This window comes from Schistocerca piceifrons, chromosome 11 (genome assembly GCF_021461385.2).
Source record: "Schistocerca piceifrons isolate TAMUIC-IGC-003096 chromosome 11, iqSchPice1.1, whole genome shotgun sequence".
NCBI lineage: Eukaryota > Metazoa > Arthropoda > Insecta > Orthoptera > Acrididae > Schistocerca > Schistocerca piceifrons.
The window spans coordinates 127,646,717-127,667,716 of NC_060148.1; the positions used below are offsets into that span (position 1 = coordinate 127,646,717).

General features: G+C 44.5%; 1 protein-coding gene across 2 annotated transcripts in view; it reads right to left on the reverse strand.

Moving 5' to 3' along the window:
- LOC124720007 (serine/threonine-protein kinase Pink1, mitochondrial) overlaps positions 1–21,000 on the reverse strand; it is a 112,047-nt gene that overhangs the window by 23,002 nt on the left and 68,045 nt on the right. For both annotated transcript variants that reach the window (XR_007006034.1, XM_047245244.1), the window contains exon 6: positions 9,182–9,380. Coding sequence is in view for 1 of the 2 variants with exons in the window: in XM_047245244.1 (XP_047101200.1) it covers positions 9,182–9,380 (199 nt within the window). In the remaining variant the exon portion in view is untranslated. The remainder of the gene's footprint in view (positions 1–9,181; positions 9,381–21,000) is intronic.

Here is a 21,000-nt window from a genome sequence, read left to right on the forward strand (position 1 = left end):
TGGATGAAATGGCAATCCAGCAAAAAGCAAGAAGACTGGCTGAACTTCCACAATGTGAGAAAAATTGCTAGTAAAACGATCATAAATGCCAAGAGAAATAGATAGAATGAGAAACTTGAAAGAAACACAGCTTTCAAGAAACACAAATCTTGAGTCTTTTTCAGAGAAATGAATAGTAGAATTAATGGGTTCAGGGCAAAAGAACCCTTCGTAATAGGACACAATGGCACAATAAAAATTGGCTAGAAAGAGGTGTGTGAGGAAATGGCTAGATATTTTAGGAATTTGCTCAATGCAGAAGCACCGACAGTAAAGTAGACACACTTACGCTATAGGGACGAAAGTCAGGATAATCTAGACAAAGCATCCACCAGAGCACAAGTAGCAGAGGTAATTAAAAACTTCAAAAACAACAAGGCATCAGGCAATGATGGTATCTGTGCTGAAGAGATCAAGTGGTGTGGGCCTGAAATAGAAAGAAGTATGTACAATATAATGATAGATATCTGGAGAAATACATAGAGTACACGGTTTTGTCGAGAATCTTGCTGAACGAAGTTTAAGAACAACTGGGGCCGACAATACGAGCGTACCAGTGTAGCTTTAAAAAATGGAGGAACTGTACAGAACAGATATTTGGAATACAAAGATAATAGAACACAGACACAGGAAAGGAAAAGAAACAACAGTGACATTTGTGGACTTCCAGAAGGCCTACAATTCAGTTGACAGAAGAGCTCTGCTGGATGTGTTAAAAGATCAGGCACCGCAGTACGCTGTCAGACAGTTTCGAAATAATAACAGGAGTCCGGCAAGGGGACGGACTGTCACCAATTTTATTTAACCTGGTTTTGGACAAAGTAGTGAAACAGTGGAGACAACTAAATAGTAACATGAAGATCAGAGGTGTGCAAATAGGGTACAAGGTCAAACATAATGCAACAGTGGACTGCCCGGAATTCGCGGCTTACACGGCACTCTTAAACGAGACAGAAGAGGAGGCAAAGACAGCACTAAAAAATCTAGTCTAAACAGCAGAAAAGGTCGGACTGAAGATTGCATATAAGAAGACCGAGAAATTGAACACTGAGTCTGACTGGAAGATAGAGGGCCAAGTGGTTGAGAAAGTCTACAATTTTCGTTATTTGGTGGAGGAGATGACTGGTGGTGCAGTAGACAGGGTACAGCTTTTGCAGAAGCTTCGGTATGTGAATATATGGCAAGAAAAATCTGTCACGGAATGCCAAATTGCGACATTACACAGCAACTGTAAGAAATGCGGCTCTGTATGCATTAGAAATGATCAAACCTTGTATACAGTTAGAGAAGAAGGAGCAGAAAACATGGGGGTATCCGGATACACAGAACACGACAGGAACTGTATGAAAATGTGATCCCATACTGACCAAGATACGCAAGAGGAGGTTACGATTTTTTGGGCACATCAAGAGGATGGACGAGGAGAGGTTGACTAAGAAGATATAGAATGCAACCTGTCATACGGGAAACGACTGGGTGAAGGAAGTCAGAGATGACTGGAAGGCCGTAGAAATTAAAAAAGGAATCTGCAGACATAAATACAGGGCTGGGAGAAGTATATAGGGTTGGTGGACAGTCACAGGTGGCCAGACATCAAAATCAAAGTTTTATTTACAGAAGAAGAAAGGAACAGAAAAAGAGAGATAATGAAGAGGTATTGGGAGAAAGAAGATGGGCAAAACAAGCCTCACGTTATCCTGAAAGGTCCTAATGAAGCAGCAAAAGAAGAATACTTTATGACTGCTCATCATATATCATATTCTCTTATTTTGTTTGGGCACATATCTGTAGTCTGACTCAGGACCTCCAACTGTCAGAGGGAGTTTATGAGTGATGCCCAAGTGCGAAAGTGTGTACATTTACCTTAGAGCCACCAGTCTCTTGTCTTCAAGCTAAGCTGGGGAGTATTTATCAACAACTTGGATGCACAGCCTTTATAACCATTTTGGAGCAAGTCGTAACATCTGTGTTGGTTGATACAAATAATATACTCTGTGCTTCCCACTTTAATAATCATGATAGCATACTGTATACATAAAAGGATACATATAAAGAACTTTGCACATAAGGTGAATGTCAAAAAAGAAGTTATAAAATGATGTTCAATAAAATTAAAGCGAGTTTGATGAATATACTCAAATTTTGCTATTTGGGAAGTAGAATAACAGACGACAGCAGAAGTACAGACAGAATTTGTTAACATTGGAGAAAAATTTAAATGTTAGAATGTATTTTCTGAAGCTTTCATCTAGAGTGTAATCCTATTTGGAAAAGAAGTATTGATAATAAACACCTCATACTGTAAGAGAATAGAAGCTTTTCAAATACAGCACTACAGAAGAATGCACAACTTTACAGGGATAGGTAATGAGACGTTACTGTACGAGGTGTGAGCAAAAAGTAAGAGTAATTTTTAAGAATCTTTATTTACTCATCAATATCAACTTTATCCCCTTCAAAGTAATCCCCTTAGATATATTACACTAGTGCCAGCGTTTTCCTTCAATCGTCGAAACACTTCTGGAACTCCTATTTCGTTATTGTGTTCACATCCTTCAGTGATTCTGTTTTTATTACATTAAAGGTGGCGAAATGACGTCCTTTCACAGTTCCCTTCAGCCACAGGAATAGAAAGAAGTCATAGGGGGACCACATCCTGCAAGTACAGCAACTTAGACACCAGATTACTGTGGCTGGGTGAGCACTTAGAAATGATGGGTGACCATCCAATCTGTGACACAATAAAATATCCCATCCAACACTGTGGGAAGGAGCCCTGACAACAAACAAAACCTTAAAACACTAAGTACAATGAAATTTTTACCCTGCAGCGGAGTGTGCGCAGATATGAAACTTCCTGGCAGACTAAACCTGTGTGCCGACCAAGACTTTAACTCACAGACCTTTGCCTTTCGCAGACAAGTGCCCTACCGACTGAGCTACACAAGCACGACTCACGGCCAGTCCTCACAGCGCATATCAACACACACTCCGCTGCAGAGTGAAAATCTCATCCTGGAAATATCCCCCATGCTGTGGCTAAGCCATGTCTCCACAATATCCTTTCTTACGAGAGTGCTTGTTCTGCAAGTTTCGCAAGAGAGCTTCTGTGAAGTTCTGAAGGTAGGAGACAAGGTACTGGCAGAAGTAAAGCTGTGAGGAAGGGGCATGAGTCGGGCTTAGGTAGCTCAGATGGTAGAGCACTTGCCCGCGAAAGGCAAATGTACGGAGTTCGAGTCTCGGTTCGGCACACGGTTTTAATCTGCCAGGAAGTTTCATATTACTTTTCATAGGTATGTAAATACATTTAGATGTAGGTTAATAAATTTGCCTAATGATTATGTCTACAACTTGATAATATAATGAATGTGCATGTAATTGAAGGTTCCCTCTTTCAAAACCACAAATTTTTAGAAAAATGGTCAAATACTGTCAGGAGATAAGGTTTTAGACTGACAGAACACAATTTTCTATGTTAGGAAAAATTCGAGTGAAGTCACTTCCTTGCAAAGTATATAAATTGCAGAAGCCTGAAAGATGGTGCTATTCCATCTGTCTATGATGTACTTTTTGTATTCCTTGCGTTTATGTTTTCATTTTCTTCAAAGGCAAAGAGATAGCCCAGCTTAGAGCCTGTGCCTACCGTCATGTTTTTTTTTTTTTTTTCAAATGGGGGGGGGGGGGGGGGGGGGGACCACAAGATGTTTTTCTCGTTCCTCGGTAAGAGGAAGGACTCACTGTTAATGAACGAAAGTAGACGCACGTTATTTGAGAGCATAATCGGCGGTAGCCATTTTGGTTGTGAGAATAAGTTAAAAGTCTGTATTTTTTATGTGCATCAAAGGAAGAATATAATACAGGGCGTGGCGCGGGAACTTCCTTATTTGAAACGCGTGGCACACAGCAACTGTCACTCATCGTTGTGTGGGTTTCAGAGCAATCAAACGTGCGAGACTTAACGTTTTCTTTAAGGTTAGTTTAGTAGCAATCAAGCAGTGGGCAAACATCGAACCTGCAGGTCGTGTCCCTCATGGGAAATCAACTGTTATGTGGGCAGACACCTTTATGAATACTGGAAGTGTGCAGAAAAAGAAACCCAGACCTTCAAGAATCACCAGAATGCCTGAAAACAGCGAGAGGGTAAGGACGTCAATTTTGAATTCCCCCAAGCGATCTGCACGCAAACACGCAGCTGCCCTTGCAATTTCTGAACTCACAGTGAGACAAATTCTTCACAAACAGTTGAAATTTCATCAGTATAAATTGTGCACACACTTACCCACGTGATTTTTTTCACGTAAAAATGTGTGTGAAGCCTTGATCAATGAACTGCCTCACGATGCCTTAGTGTTGTTCAGCAACGAGGTACAATTTCATTTGTCTGGCTGCTCGAATAAATAAAATGTGCACTATTCGAGTGGCATGAACCCACGAGAACTTCATGAGCAGCCCCTGCATACAGAACGTGTGACTGTTTGGTGTGGACCATCTAAAGTCAGCATTTTTGGCCCACGGTTTTTCGAAGCGAATGATAAGGCAGTGATGATCACTTTTGAGCATTATGTTCCGGTGACTGAACAGTTATTTCTTCCAGAACATGAAGAAATGGATGTGGGTGATGTCCAGTTCCGACAAGATGGCGCCACAGCTCACACGGCACGAACATCAATGATGACATTGCATGAACACTCCCCCGATCGTCTATCTCTCTGAGAGGGCAATCTCCAGTGGCCAGCACGCTCGCCAGATTTTGCGCCGTGTGACTTTTTCTTACGCAGCTATCTGAAATCCTCGGTGTATACCGATCGTCCGCAGACCCTGGCTGAGCTACTGAACAATATTCGTGTCACCGTTGCCAACACTGATAGAGACGTGTTGGAAAAAGTGGAGCGGAACTTCCAATTTCAACTCTCCAAATGCATTGAGCAGAACGGAGACCACCTTCAAGATATCATTTTCAAAACTTAATAGAACAAAACTTTAGATGTTACTCTTTGGACAGAAAGAGAAATAAAATTATGTCTCTAATACTTCGATTTGTGATTTTTTTTAAATAATTTTTTTTTTAAATATCTGAACACGTGAGGCAATACTGGCCCTACAACTTATTTTAGAAGCTAGATTAAGGAAAGAAAAACCTACATTTCTAGCATTTGTAGTCTTAGAGAAAGATTTTGACAATGTTGACTAGCATACTCTTTCAAATCCTGAAGGTGACAAATATATGGAGCAAAAGGCTATTTACAATTTGTACAGAAACCAGATGGCAGTTGTAAGAGTCGAAGGGTACGTAACGGAACCAGTGGTTGGGAAGGGAGTGAGACAGGGTTGTAGCCTATCCCCGATGTTATTCAATCTGTGTATTGAGCAAGCAGATTCAGAAGGATGTAGGCTGCAGTACGTACTGGGAGATGAAGAAACTTGCACAGGATAGAGTAGCATGGAGAGCTGCATCAAACCAGTCTCAGGACTGAAAACAACAACAACAAGGAAGATCCTGCGCCACACCCTGTATTATTTTACTAACTGAAAGGCTGTACGAGTGATCATTCCAAGTAGTACTGTAATATATGGAAGGCCAGGAAGGTTGCCTGTGTACTTCGGAGTTTTCATGAATACCTGATTACGACATTACGAAGGACACGGTCGAGATCTTGTAGGTGGATATGGCAATCGGACGCAGTATTATTAATTGTTAAGCATAAATCTACAACAAGACTGTTTTGTTTATGTGGAACTAATATGAAAAGATTCTTTACCCATTTACTGGCACAGCTCAGCTTATTGTGCTTGCTCGACACACCGGAAAATTAATCTCATTATTTCCATATATATAAACTTTATTTCTTATTATATTATATATCTTATGTCCCGAACCATAAACAGCAGATCACAAGTTGTTTTTGTAAACCGTACGGCCAGTATTTTGTTTTAAGCATGAGTTTACCACCACAATGACTGATATTCGAACTGTCCGCTGTTCACTACAGACCACTTACGGGACTGCGGGGTGTTGTGCAAAACACACTGAATAAAAACATGCCATATCGACACCTACGTTCACATCATTGGCTCCTCGAAACTTGCGTGAAAGCCACGTGTCGACAGGCAACGTGCCACTCTGATGCTCGTACGGCTATTTCCTGAACTTGTTGCGGTCAGGAGCAGGTAAGCCACAGTCGCTCCAAAGCTTTCACTGATGGCAGCTTATGTGGAGGGAGGAGAGGTAAAAATCTTAGGATGAGACTAAGATATGAATACAGTGAGCAGGTTCAGACGGAGGTAGGTCGCAGTAGTTATAGCATGTGATCAGAAGTATCTGGACACCTGGCTGAAAATGACTTACAAGTTCGTGCCACCCTCCATTGGTAATGCCAGAATTCGATACGGTGTTGGCCCACCCTTAGTCTGGATGATAGCTTCGACTCTCACAGGCATACGTTCAATCAGGTGCTGGAAGGTTTCTCGGGGAATGGCAGCCCATTCTTCGAGGAGTGCTGCACGGAGGAGAGGTATCGATGTCGGTCGGTGAGGCCTGGCACGAAGCCGGCGTTCCAAAACATCCCAAAGGTGTTCTATAGGATTCAGGTCAGGACTCTGTGCAGGCCAGTCCATTACGGGGATGTTATTGTTGTGTAACCACTCTGCCACAGGTTGTACATTACGAACAGGTGCTCGATCGTGTTGCAAGATGCAATCGTCATCCCCGAATTGCTCTTCAACAGTGGGAAGCAAGAAGGTGTTTGAATCATCAGTGTAGGCCTTTGGTGTGATAGTGCCAAGCAAAACAACAAGTAGTGCAAGTCCCCTCCATGAAAAACACGATACACCATAACACCACTGCCTCCGAATTTCACTGTCGGCACTACACAAGCTGGCAGATGACGTTCACCGGGCATTCGCCATACCCACACCCTGCCATCGGAATGCCACATTTTGTACCGTGATTTGTCACTCCACACAACATTTTTCCACGGTTCAACAGTCCAATGTTTATGCTCCTTACACCAAGCAATGCGCCATTTGGCATTTAAGCGCACGATATGTAGCTTATGAGCAGCTGCTCGACCAAGAAATCCACGTTGTCTCACCTCACGCCTAAGTGTCATAGTACTTGCAGTGGATACTGATGCAGTTTGGAATACCTGTGTGACGGTCTGGATAGATGTCTGCCTACTACACATTACAACCCTCTTCAATCGTCAGCGGACTGTCAGTCGACAGATGAGGTCGGCCTGTATGCTTTTGTGCAGTACGTGCCCCTTCACGTTTCCACTTCACTATCACATCAGAAACTGTGGACCTAGGGATGTTTAGGAGCGTGAAAATGTCACATACATACGTATGGCAAGTGACACCCAATCACTTGACCACATTCAAAGTCCGTGAGTTCTTCAGAGCGCCCATTCTGCTCTCTTACAATGTCTAATGACTACTGGGGTCGTTGATATGGAGTATCTGGTAGTAGGTGGCAGTACAACGCACATAATACGAAAATCGTACGTTTTTGGGGGTGTCCGGATACTTTTGAACACAGTGTATTTGGAGATGAAGAGGATCGCAGAAGTTCGAGTAGTGTGGAGAGCTGCATCAAACCAATCTCCAAACTAAACACAGACAGCAAAATCGTCATCAAACCGTTGTTGTGGTTTTCAGTCCTGAGACTGGTTTGATGCAGCTCTCCATGCTACACTATCCTGTGCAAGCTTCTTCATCTCCAAGTAACTACTACAACCTACATCCTTCTGAATCTGCTTTGTGTATTCATCTCTTGGTCTCCCTCTACGATTTTTACCCTCCACACTGCCCTCCAATGCTAAATTTGTGATCCCCTGATGCCTCAGAACATGTCCTACCAACTGGTCCCTTCTTCTAGTCAAGTTGTGCCACAAACTCCTCTTCTCCCCAATTCTAGTCAATACCTCCTCATTAGTTATGTGATCTACCCATCTAATCTTCAGCATTCTTCTGTAGCACCACGTTTCCAAAGCTTCTATTCTCTTCTTGTCTAAACTATTTATCGTCCATGTTTCACTTCCATACATGGCTACACTCCATACAAATACTTTCAGAAATGGCTTCCTGACACTTAAATCTATACTCGATGTTAACAAATTTCTCTTCTTCAGAAATGCTTTCCTTGCCATTGCAAGTCTACGTTTTATATCCTCTCTACTTCGACCATCATCAGTTATTTTGTTCCCCAAATAGCAAAACTCCCTTACTACTTTCACTGTTTCATTTCCTAATCTAATTCCGTCAGCATCACCCAATTTAATTTGACTACATTCCACTATCCTCATTCTGCTTTTGTTGATGTTCATCTTGTATCCTCCTTTCAAGACACTGCCCATTCCGTTCAACTGCTCTTCCAATTCCTTTGCTGTTTCTGACAGAATTACAATGTCATCGGCGAACCTCAAAGTTTTTATTTCTTCTCCACGGATTTTAATTCCTACTCCAAATTTTTCTTTTGTTTCCTTTACTGCTTGCTCAATATACAGATTGTATAACATCGGGAAGAGGCTACAACCCTGTCTCACTCCCTTCGCAACCACTGCTTCCCTTTCGTGCCCCTCGACTCTTACAACTACCATCTGGTTTCTGTACAAATTGTAAATAGCCTTTCGCTCCCTGTATTTTACCCCTGTCAACTTCAGAATTTGAAAGAGTATTCCAGTCAACATTGTCAAAAGCTTTCTCTAAGTCTACAAATGCTAGAAACGTAGGTTTGCCTTTCCTTAATCTTTCTTCTAAAGGTAAATCTTAAGGTCAGTATTGCCTCACGTGTTCCAACATTTCTACGGAATCCAAACTGATCTTCCCTGAGGTCGGCTTCTACAAGTTTTTCCATTCGTCTGTAAAGAATTCGCGTTAGTGTTTTGTAGCCGTGACTTATTAAACTGATAGTTCGGTAATCTTCGCATCTGTCAACACCTGCTTTCTTTGGGATTGGAATTATTATATTCTTCTTGAAGTCTGAGGGTATTTCGCCTGTCTCATATATCTTTCTCACCAGATGCTAGAGTTTTGTCAGGACTGGCTCTCCCAAGGCCATGAATTAATGGATTAAAAAACCACTGCAGACACATCTCACACTCGTAATAGTGAAGTAAATAGCCAGTAGGCAGTAGGAAAGTACCTCCGGTGCCATGAGTGCAGTGTTGCCGCCACGGTCCGTCTCTGCAGAGTGGTACGGCATAGACAGGCCGTGGTGGGCGTCGGCCAGGCAGCACCCGAAGTCGGTGACGGCGAGCAGCGGGCAGGGTGGCTCCTCCTCCACCCCCTCCCCATCCTCCGGACCCAGCAGTGTCAGCAGCAGGTTGTCACTCTTCAGGTCCCTGCCAAACACTTCTGTTCAGCTAGTCCACTTCTCTCTCTCTCTCTCTCTCTCTCTCTCTCTCTCTCTCTCTCTCTCTCTCTCTCTCTCTCTCTCACACACACACACACACACACACACACGCACACACAGTCAACAGGAATGTAAATAATTAGAGCTTCAATTTTCTGTGAGCAGTAGAATGGCCACAAGAATGCACTAGTGCTATTCATGTTTAGTGTTGCCACCAGACCTGGTAGGTTATGCGGGGTGGTCACAAATTCCCATTACAAACTTCTAGAACTTGCACAGGAGAATGAGTACTGTGTTTACTCGAATCTAAGCTGCACTCTAATCTAAGCCACACCTGAAAAATGAGACTCAAAATCGAGGGAAAAAGATTTTCCCGAATCTAAGCCGCACCTGAAATTTGAGACTCTAAATTCGAGGGGAGAGAAAAGTTTTAGACCGCACCTCCAAATCGAACAAAAGCTTAACAGTTAAGCTTTACCAAGTAGCCATTGTTATGTGTCAGGCGCTCTGTCCTTATTTGTATATGCACCCTTTCTTTTTCACGTGCTTCGTCTGGTTTGAATCGATTGCTTATTTTGCTTTGATCTGATAACTGCCATTCACTTTGTTATAGGTGTTTACAGCAAAGGGCTTGGAAGAGCAGTTGAATGGAATGGACAGTGTCTTGAAAGGAGGATATAAGATGAACATCAACAAAAGCAAAACGAGGATAATGGAATGTAGTCGAATTAAGTCGGGGGATGCTGAAGGAATTAGATTAGGAAACGAGACACTTAAAGTAGTAAAGGAGTTTTGCTATTTGGGGAGCAAAATAACTGACGATGGTCGAAGTAGAGAGGATATAAAATGTAGACTGGCAATGGCAAGGAAAGCGTTTCTGAAGAAGAGAAATTTGTTAACATCGAGTATTGATTAAAGTGTTAGGAAGTCGTTTCTGAAAGTATTTGTATGGAAGTGAAATGTGGACAATAGATAGTTTGGACAAGAAGAGAATAGGAGCTTTCGAAATGTGGTGCTACAGAAGAAAGCTGATGATAAGATGGGTAGATCATATAACTAATGAGGAGGTATTGAATAGAATTGGGAAGAAGAGGAGTTTGTGGCACAACTTGACTAGAAGAAGGGATCGGTTGGTAGGACATGTTCTGAGGCATCGAGGGATCACCGATTTAGTACTGGAGCGCAGCGTGGAGGATAAAAATCGTAGAGGGAGACCGAGAGATGAATACACTAAGCAGATTCAGAACGATGTAGGCTGCAGTAAGTACTGGGAGATGAAAAAGCTTGCACAGGATAGAGTAGCATGGAGAGCTTCATCAAGACTAGAACAACAACAACAACGTCACTCTAAGCTGAAACTGCATTATTTTAATGTGTCATGCATTGTCTGTTGCATTCTGATAATGAGTGTTTACGACCTGTCGCCACTCGCAACACGGCTTGCTTTTGTGCGCGCTACCGAGTCTTACAATTAAAAAAAAAAAAAAAGAGGAATTGTCTCATAAGCAAAACAATGGCAAGAGACTGCTATTTGTTGTTACTTACACTGCTGCTTTCTTGGATGATGATTAACAAGAACCAAATAATAGACTGCATATGATAGAAGATGTCCCGAACAAGAGTTTAGCGAAAAATTTTCTCCGTTTGCAAATCTTTGCAGACGCTGCTTTAGTACATTACATTCTGCACAGAAATTAGAGTCATCTTAGATTTAAAAATCTAGCCAGTTGCCATGCTTCATTTCTGTCTGTATCACTATTCAGCATAAGAATAATACGAATATAAACATGACACGATATGTCTACTCTTCCGCGTTTGCTGTTGTCTCACTCTAGTTTCGCAGTTTATTAGGCAGACAGGATTTAAATGAGATAGCAGCAAACACGAATGAAAACATGGCATAATGTTTACATTCTTCTACCTTTTCTTTTAATTTATTTACTGACGCAGAGGTTTTGGCGCCAGTATTTATCCTTGTGCCGGCAAAGCAGGCCTGCGTAGCACTACATATATTCGACGGGAAAAGTTAATTGTGGCGGCACCTACCAACATTTTTAAGAACTTCCACTTACTTTGCACTCGATTCTAAACCGCAGGCGGTTTTTTGGATTACAAAAACCGGGAAAAAAGTGCGGCTTAGATTCGAGTAAATACGGTACATAATATTTTGAATTGGAACCAATGTCCAGAAACGTACCCTTCCCATTCCGCAACAGTTTCAAATCTGATATGTAACCTATACATTTATGCTTGAGCAACTGAATTAGGCACAAGACAATACAATTATTAGGTAACAATTCAATGGGAACATAACAAAGGATCCATTTATCACTTAAGCACATTTATTTGTATTACCACTTAAAAATTGTGTGTTTCCATTATTCCAAAACAAAATAGAACCCAGCATACTGTACATAAGGAACAACACCGATGCACTACGAAATCTGTTCAATGTGGGAGCCACCGACATCATTAGAGACATTTTACGTACAAAGCGTGTTCTGGTACACTCTCCATCCCATCTGGTGTCTCTCCAGTTACTAGAGCAGCAGCCAGAACTCGTGCCGGCAGATGTTTGTGCGATGGCACGCTCTATTGCAGAAAATGTTTGCGATACAGCTCACAAACAACTCTTCCGTTCCCTCGAGCTCCGCTATACGTGAGGAGTGTACCTGTCTAGTCTGAAAACGTGTACTGGGCCACTTTTTTGCATTGGAGATGCACAGGCATCGAATAGGTCTCACAGCGAGGCAGACATGTTGCCAAAATGTTGCGAACATTGGTAGTCAATTACTAGCCACGAACACTGTTGTGAACAATGTTGTGAACTCAGTGTAAACGCGCCTTTAGACAGAAACTTAAAACATTCATTGAGATCCACAGGTCCTCATAGCGGAAACGTCCCAGTCACTAATAGATGATCAAATATGTAGTTATTACCAAAAACTACTGTGAATCACAGCCCACATTTTTCGATTTAAAAGGAAACAGATTGACAAGGTGAACAAGCAAGGGGAATTAACTGCAGAAGAAATCACAAAAGCTTGACTTTATTGCACGAAGATGGAGAATGTGCCACTATGCAGAGTATCAAAAATAGTGTCTCTCAACCCATTTTTGGAGGTTGTTTACAATACGCCCAGTTAACCATGGAAGGAGGACACCCACTTATTCTAAGATGGAAATCACCATTTCACAGAGCTTTTAATCCTGTGCGCATGCCCCCCCGGCCGTTATTATGGCCAGAGGTGGTTGTTCTGGGTACTGATTTCTCAGGATCTATTCACCCAAATTGCATGAAAATGTTATCATATGTCAGTTCTAGTATAATGTATTTGTCCAATGAATACCCGTTCATCATCTGCATTTCTTATTGGTGTAGCAATTTTAATGACCAGTAGTGTATTTGTCGATCTGGCATTCCACACACCATTTGTAGTTACAAAGCTCAAACGTTCCAAACAGCCAACAAAGAAATAATGCAACTGTGGTCCATAATATCTGGCGATAAGTCTCACCAAAACTTCGCTCGACGAGGCACACCTCGGAAATTTATAGCTCTGTGTGTGACTCGGTAGGGAGGATTACGGGAGAGAATGGTCGGCTCGACAAAGAGACGTTTCAGATAACTCGAGGCCCATTTCTCAAACTTAGGACAAAGTACTCACTCCAGCGCACTTCCTCGAGGGGGAGAGAGACACAGTATTGTGAACCGGACTTGAGCCACTGACTGCAGCAGACTTGATGACAAAGTTCACACAGTGTCAAAGAACAGAAAATTTCTGGAAGTGCAGGAAGTACCGAGTACCTGGCACTCTCACGTAACTTTCACCAATTCGAATGCTCGAACAGAGGAGCAGTGAGGCTCCGAACTGATGACAATGTGCTCTTACAAGTAGTTCTTCCAAAGCACCTGTGGAAGGGCGGAAGTGAGTGCGAGTACAGGAGCCGAAAGAAGACAGAGGCGGAATCCCGACCGCATACGGAAGGCACTTCTGTAGACCTGTCAGGCTGGTCATACCTCTGGTGGAGGTAGACCAGAGTGTGGAGAATCACTGAAACGGCACCTACACACTGCACTATATCTGAATTGTATTGTTAAGCGAAATACTGGATGGATGAATGAAGTCCGTGTATTCGCACACTCAGTTAAGCAGCCTCAAGGCAAAAACAGTTTCTACTAGTGATACGTGCCTTATTATGTTACACTTTTAAGTTACAATTACACAGTAGTGGAAATCAATACTAAGACCTGGATGTTTGTAGGAAAATTAACAAATGTCAGCTGGAATAGTCGTGCACAGTGTGTACACAATAGAACGAGATCCAGATAATGACGAAATCAGTCAAATGGTATCGCATTAGATGCCAGTAGTACAGTATATAACATGACATCCAGCAATTCAGGTGGTAGAGGATGGAACTCGGTATGGAAGCAGTTGGCTCTGTGCGGTGTGCCTTTACTGCAGTGACAATGCCACACAGAACACAGTTATCTTGAGATAGCGTGTCCAAGGAAATGGGCCTCTCTAATCGTCAAATCCCCAGTAAGTTTAAGGGGGGTAGGACGTCAAACGGGCTGACTTGGAGCAGGAGAGGCACCACAGGACATTTTAATTTCCACTATCTATACTTTTACAAGTAAATTCATAAAACTTTGTCAGCATGACCGGGAAGGATTCAGGATTCACACTCATAGGCAGTGGAAGTTCAAAACATAACAAATTAATTATTTTACATGTGAAATTTCATCATTTTTTCACTTATTGTTGGCTGCATTTGTTGTTATAGGTACACTTTTCTTCATAAGTAAGAGAGATCCTTAGATGAATTTTGCACACCATACAAAACATACATACAGGTGTTGAAATTATAAAATTTCTTTAATTTATGAAAAAATGAATGAGCTGTTACGTTTTAAACGTCATGTTTAGAAAAAGAGTCAAATTTTATAGTTAATTATCTCAATTCTTACCACAGTTTTTAATAGATTTGGAAAATTCTAGAGTTTCTTACACCTGTAAGTACGATTTGTATGCTGTGCAAAATTCATCGAAGAATCTCTCTTACTTATGAAGAAAAGTGTACCTATAACAACAAATGCAGCCAGTAAGTGAAAAAATGATGTAATTTCATATGTAAAAATATTTATTTGGTTATGTTTTTGAACTTCCACTGCTATGAGAGTGAATCCTGAATCCTTCCTAGTCATTCTGACAAAATTTTATGAATTTATTTCTAAAAGTATAGACAGGGGAAATTAAAATGTCCTGTGGTGCCTCTCCTGCACCAAGTCAGCCCGTTTGACGTCCTACCCCCCTTAACTGTTAAAATACAGTGATCAATAATTTTATTTTATTTGGTACACAATATGGACAGAATGTAAAATATGGGCTAAGTAGAAAATTCTTTGAGACGTCAAAACAGTTCCTTTTGCACAAAGCGAGCACTGCAAACTGTTATTCTTCTCAACTTATTGCTGATATATAGTTGTAAGGAACTGGTAGGTAAGTGACAAATTTTATCGAATGAGAAATACCTTGCATTCAAGAAACAACAGCAGACACCAAGCATAAATATGCTATATTGGGGTTTGTTGAAAAACATATGCCATGGACTTCAAAATGGGGTAGAATGAGCTTCAGTGACAAGTAGCAGTATAATTTAGACGGGCCAGATGGATTTCAATATTGTTGGCACAATCTGAGAACAGAGCAGAAGGTAAGAATCAGCAGAAATTTTGGTGTTGGAAGTTACGATCCAGACAGCCTCCTGCCTCCCTGCGGCAGAGGATCGGGATGAAGTGAGAGCACGATCTAGTTCCCACATAGTAAAGGCAGCATTGTAGTGCTCACGATTCTGGGAAGAGAGGGACATTGCCCGGGCCACCTCCGCTCGAGGAAAGCAGGGTAATAGTGGGAATACCTTGAAATTTCCGCAGAAAGGCGGCTCAAGGTGTTGGAGATAGCAATAAGGTCCACCATGACATCGTCTGCTACTGTCAGGCAGGAAATTGGGGAACGGATCTCGGTCCCAGAGAGCCGTCCGAGATTGCCCCACACGACAGAGGAGGGAGTGGAACTGTTAAAAGAAATAGTGAATGAAATCCAGCTAGCTTGTTTCGCTATCTCAAACAACACGACACTGTGAACACATCTGTTTACAATGAATGCAGTTTGCCATCGTAGGATGACGGTTAAAAATGCAGAGAGCACATCTCCGCGTGTGAATTGCGTTGCAGAACGCCTCAGTCCACCGTGCGACCGGGACACGGCGTGGTGAAGAGGAAGTGCGGGGAGTTGAACGTCCTGCAGCACATTTGTAAAGTAGTCCACCTGGTCTTCACAACTGGGGAACTTGTGTTGATCGAAGGTCATCGGGGAGGACTAAAGCCACCAGTCAGCATTAGTAAGCTGCCATTTGGGTATACATGCAGGTGGGGATCACCAAACATAAAGAACACTGGAAATGGTCGCTCAGATATGTGTCAGAGAGAACGGACCATTCGAGACCATGGGCAGTGCAGAAGAATACGTCCAAATGGGAATAGGTGTGCAAGGAGTCTGAAAGGAATGTGGGTGCTCCTGAGTTAAGGTATCTCCAAGTTGATTAAGAATGTCAGCATAGAAGGCACTTCTCTGACAGGTTCTGGGAGAACCCCAAAGGGGACAGTAAGCATTAAAGTCACCGAGCAGCAGGAATGGGCGAGGCAGCTGCCCGATAAGCCGGAGGAAGTCTGCCCCGGTGACATCGAATTACGAAGGGACGTAAACGGTACAAAGGAGAAAGTTAGACGAGGAAGGAAAAGGCGAACTGCGACAGCTGGAAGATGAATACTCAGGGAGACGGGTCGACTACGAACGTCGTACCGTACGAGCAGCACAATCCCCCCCCTCGAGAATGAATGCCGGCCTCAGGGAAAAATTGAAAACGGACCGGGAAGAAATGCAAAGGCTCAAAGCGGTTGTGAGGACGCAATTTTGTTTCCTGAAGGCAGAGTACAAGGGGAGGCTGCAATTCTAAAAGCAGCCATAAATCCTCTTTGGTGGATAGATAGCCGCAAACACCCCACTGGAGGAGAGTCACGACGAGGAAAAAACGAAGGGGTGTCTCCTCGGCGACTGCCGAGTGCCAGTGTGTGAAGACTCGCAGCTACAGGGCCCAGAGGCAGGAAGATCCAGCTCTGTGGGGTCAACAGAAGCACCAGCAGAGTCCGGCACAGAAAAACAGTCAAGTTGGCGAAGGAGAAAACCGTTTGCCTTTGTTGGACTTCGTTGAACCTTTCCGGTTAGAAGAGGAAGACTCAGGTGTTGGCTGGAGGGATGTAGGAAGTCTTTACAGGAGTACTCCTGTCCTTTACTGCCTGCCAGTTGTGCAACTGGTGACTTCGTCCCTTGATGCGAGAGTTTCATGGCTCGTTGCACAGCTGGATGAGGGGATGGCGATGTTACCCTGACACTCGCTGATTTCACAACCACAGGGCTGAATTTGAGGCCGCATGCCTGTGTGGCCACGTCCTTCATGGAGCGAGATGTGTAGCAAGAACAGTACTATAATTGCCAGACGGTAGAAGGCAGGGTTTGCAACTAGCCAAATCTAATGAGGGAGGTTGTAAATGTTTTCTTATATTTTTGTCAGAATATTTTTTTGTGAATTGTAATTTGCCTTATTTTATGCTAATTTGCTTATATGTTTGAGAGTGATAGCATATTGATTAATATTAGTAGATATGATGAAGAATATCAAAGAGACTGGTTACAAGTGGAAGCTTGTGTGTGGTGTGAAATGTCTGACACTGGAGTCGTCTTTGACCGTAGTCAGTCGGCAGTGAACTTTCGGTGTGTGTGACAGTGAAACAATGTGCAGGTCGTCGTTTTAATAATTTGCTAGTGAACAGGAAAAATGAATTATGTTACTGCTTTTTTTATATAAACATCAAGAACGAACCACATTCGAAGAAATGGTATTTGAAGCACCAAAAATGAGGCAAACGCATTGAACCAGGTCATTTCTGCAGCCGACAAAACACTAGACAACTGAAGCCAACACAAAAAGACAAATATCATCTTGTAAACATTTCACGGAGAAGTGAGTACTGTAACGAAATAAGCTACATTCAAGTTTATAAAAATGTGAGCATATTTCACCACTCATTGAGATACATGGGACAATCTCGAGAGGCAGCGGCACGGTCAGCATTGCAGTCGACACAGAGGGGGAAGGAGGTGAACAATTGCCCTCGTGCGCATCCCTACCTCAGGTTACACATTTGGCCACGTGTCGACAAAACAGTCTGGTGTGGTTGAAATGAGGACACTGGTAGCAGCGCATCAGGGTCGGAATGTACTGTCGGACTGTGATAACTTCGTAGCCCGTTTTGATCTCGGACGGGAGAACCACTCTATTAAAAGTGAGAAAAAGACTGCTTGAGGCCACTAAGGAGGAATCCACCTTTTTTCATCAGCCGATCGATGGCAATGACACCTGCTCAGAGGTGTATATTTGTATTTCATACTCCGTCAGTCTGTCGAGCTGCCTAGTGTAAATAACACCGCGGGAAGAATTCGGAGTTCTCTGGGTCTCGACACAAACAGGATAGCCGAGGAGACGCAAAGCAGCAGGCACTGTGCTCGAGAATCGGAAGTACTCTCCAAAAGCGAAGCACCATTCCGTAAACGAGAGCAGGATTTCACAGGGCCAGCAACTCCATCAATGCCTTTCTGAATAATAAACGGATGTACCATTGTGAAGGACTGACCGTTTACAGTACGTGAAACCAGGAAACTGCGGTGCAGCTCAAAGGGCCCGAATTGTTAGCACCGTTTCGTTTCGCAGACGTCGCTCGTGAAGACGATCGGCTCAGCGAGAAAATTTCCCGCGATTGCCAGCATCTCCGATGGCACGCTCCTTCCAACTGGGGGGCCCTTCACTAGATGCTGCACCCACCTTAGGTGATTGTTCACACCTCCCGAACACCTGACAGGGGGACGAATCGGCAATTTGGAAGGTAGCAGCTCAGGCAATTACCCCTCCCTGAGCCCGGCCTGTACTGGGGGGTACGTGGGAACGCTACCTATCGTGTTACCCAGCCACCTGTTAAGCATCAGACGCGTGGACCAGTCTTCAGGGGTGCAAAGGGAGGAAGAACAAAAAGAGGAACATCAAACACTGATGCGGAGGAAGGATAGGACAAGGTAAACAAAGAGTGGAAAAGGGAACGAAGAACAGTGGTGAGACTGTTCTTATGTCAGCAAAAGACAGTGCGGAACATTCCCAATAACACCCCAGATCTGTTCCCCGAGAGAGGGGAAAAAGAATAGCAAGAGGATACACATGCAGCACGGAAGGGAAAAGATGCTGTAAAGGATGGGGTCCCGTGGCAGCCGAGCACGAACCCGTCAAAGAGTGGTGGTGGTTGTTGGGATGTTTAAGGGGGACTAAACAGCAAAGGTCATCAGTCCCCCATTCCAAAATCAGGCGAGCCGAAAATCTACGGAGCAGATAAAAACCAAAGGGGGAGGAGACGTCCCCCCAGGCGCTAAAAGAACACAAATGCAGTAAGAAACACTACATACAAGAACAGGACAGAGGAGCACCAGACAGAAAGAAACAGGAGAAAGGAGGATGGCCGGAGACTGGTTGACTGACCATGAGAAAAAAAAAAAAGGGAAAGAGTCAACCATCTGACGGCACACCAGAACAGCAACAGACACAAGGACAAAAGACACAGAAAGGGAAAGGCGCAGGACCTCCCTAAATCGAACCATAAAAACGACTACTACGGATAAAATGTAAAACATTGTCAGCCATGGAGGCATCGTCGGATAAAACCAAAGCCAAAGTGCCCGGGAGATTAAAAGATTGCCGGAGTGTGCGCAGTCGAGGACACTCCAGCAAAATGTGGCCGACCGTCAGCCGGGACCCACACTGACACAGGGGGGGATCCTCCTGACGCAAGAGATGGCCGTGCGTCAGGTATGTATGGCCGATGCGCAGCCGACACAGGACTACCGAGTCCCTGCAAGAAGCCCGCAGGGAGGAACGCCACACGGCGGTCGTCTCCTTGACAGCCCGCAGTTTATTCGGGGCTGTCATGCCACGCCACTCAGCAGCCCACATCCCAATCAGCTTACGGCGCAACACCATCTGCTGGTCGCGAGCCGTAAGGCCGACCTCCAAAGCCGGGGCGTCGATCGCCCCTTTGGCCAGCCTGTCTACACGTTCGTTCCCTGGGATGCCAACATGACCGGGCGTCCAAACCAAGACCACCGAACGGGCAATGGCGGAAACAGACTCCTGAATGGAGGACACCAGAGGAGAGGAGGGATAGCAGCGGTCGATGGCCTGAAGGCTGCTCAGGGAGTCACTGCAGATCACGATGGACCTACCTGAGCAGAAACGCATATGCTCAAGAGCGCGCAAGATGGCCACCAGCTCTGCAGTAAAAATACTGCAGCCAGCCGGCAAGGAGCGTTGCTCAACATGGGCAGAGTGAGCAAAGGCGTAGGCAGTACGACCATCAACCAGGGAACCATCAGTGTAGACAGGCTCACAGCCCGGAAATGAGGCGAGGAGCGCAAGAAAACGGCGACGGAGGGCCACAGGCGGAACCGAGTCCTTGGGTCCCTGTGCCAAGTCCAGACGGACGGACGGCCGGAACAAACACCAGGGAGGCGAGGGGGAACGGACCCGGAAGGGAGGCGGAAGAGGGAATGAACCCAATTCCGACAGCAAGGACTGAACGCGGACGGCGACGGAAAGCCCAGACCTAGGTCGCCGTTCGGGCAGATGGAGTACCATGGCAGCGAAAAGCAGGCAACGATTGGGATGGCCTGGCGAGCAATGCACGTGGACAGCATAGTCGGCGAGCAGTCGATGGCGGCGAATCCGCAGTGGGGGAATCCCGGCCTCCACCAGTAGACTATCCACGGGGCTCGTACGAAAAGCGCCAGTTGCAAGCCGGACCCCACAGTGGTGTATGGGGTCTAACAACATCAACACTGAGGGTGATGCAGACCCATAGGCCAGGCTCCCATAATCAAGCCGAGACTGCACAAGGGCTCTGTACAATCGCAGCAGCGTGCAGCGATCCGCACCCCAAGACGTGTGGCTAAGGCAGCGGAGAGCGTTGAGGTGCCGCCAGCATTTTTGCTTCAGCTGAGTAATATGAGGAACCCATGTGAGCCGGGCATCAAACACGAGTCCCAAGAAGCGGCAAGTGTCCACCACTTCAAGCAGGTGGCCGTCGAGGTAAAGGTCAGGATGAGGGTGGACCGTCCGACGCCTGCAGAAGTGCATAACTCTAGTCTTGGCTGCAGAGAACTGAAAACCGTGAGTCAGAGCCCATGATGCTGCCTTCCGAACGGCTACCTGCAGCCTGCGTTCCGCGACTCCCGTAGTCGTGGAGCTAAATGAGATGCAGAAGTCGTCGGCATACAAAGAAGGAGACACCGACGACCCCACGGCTGCAGCCAGACCATTAATGGCCACTAGAAATAAGGACACACTCAACACCGAGCCCTGTGGGACCCCATTTTCCTGTGTATAAGAAGAACTAGAGGCGGCACCAACTTGCACCCGGAAAGAGCGGCGCAATAGAAAGGTTTGAA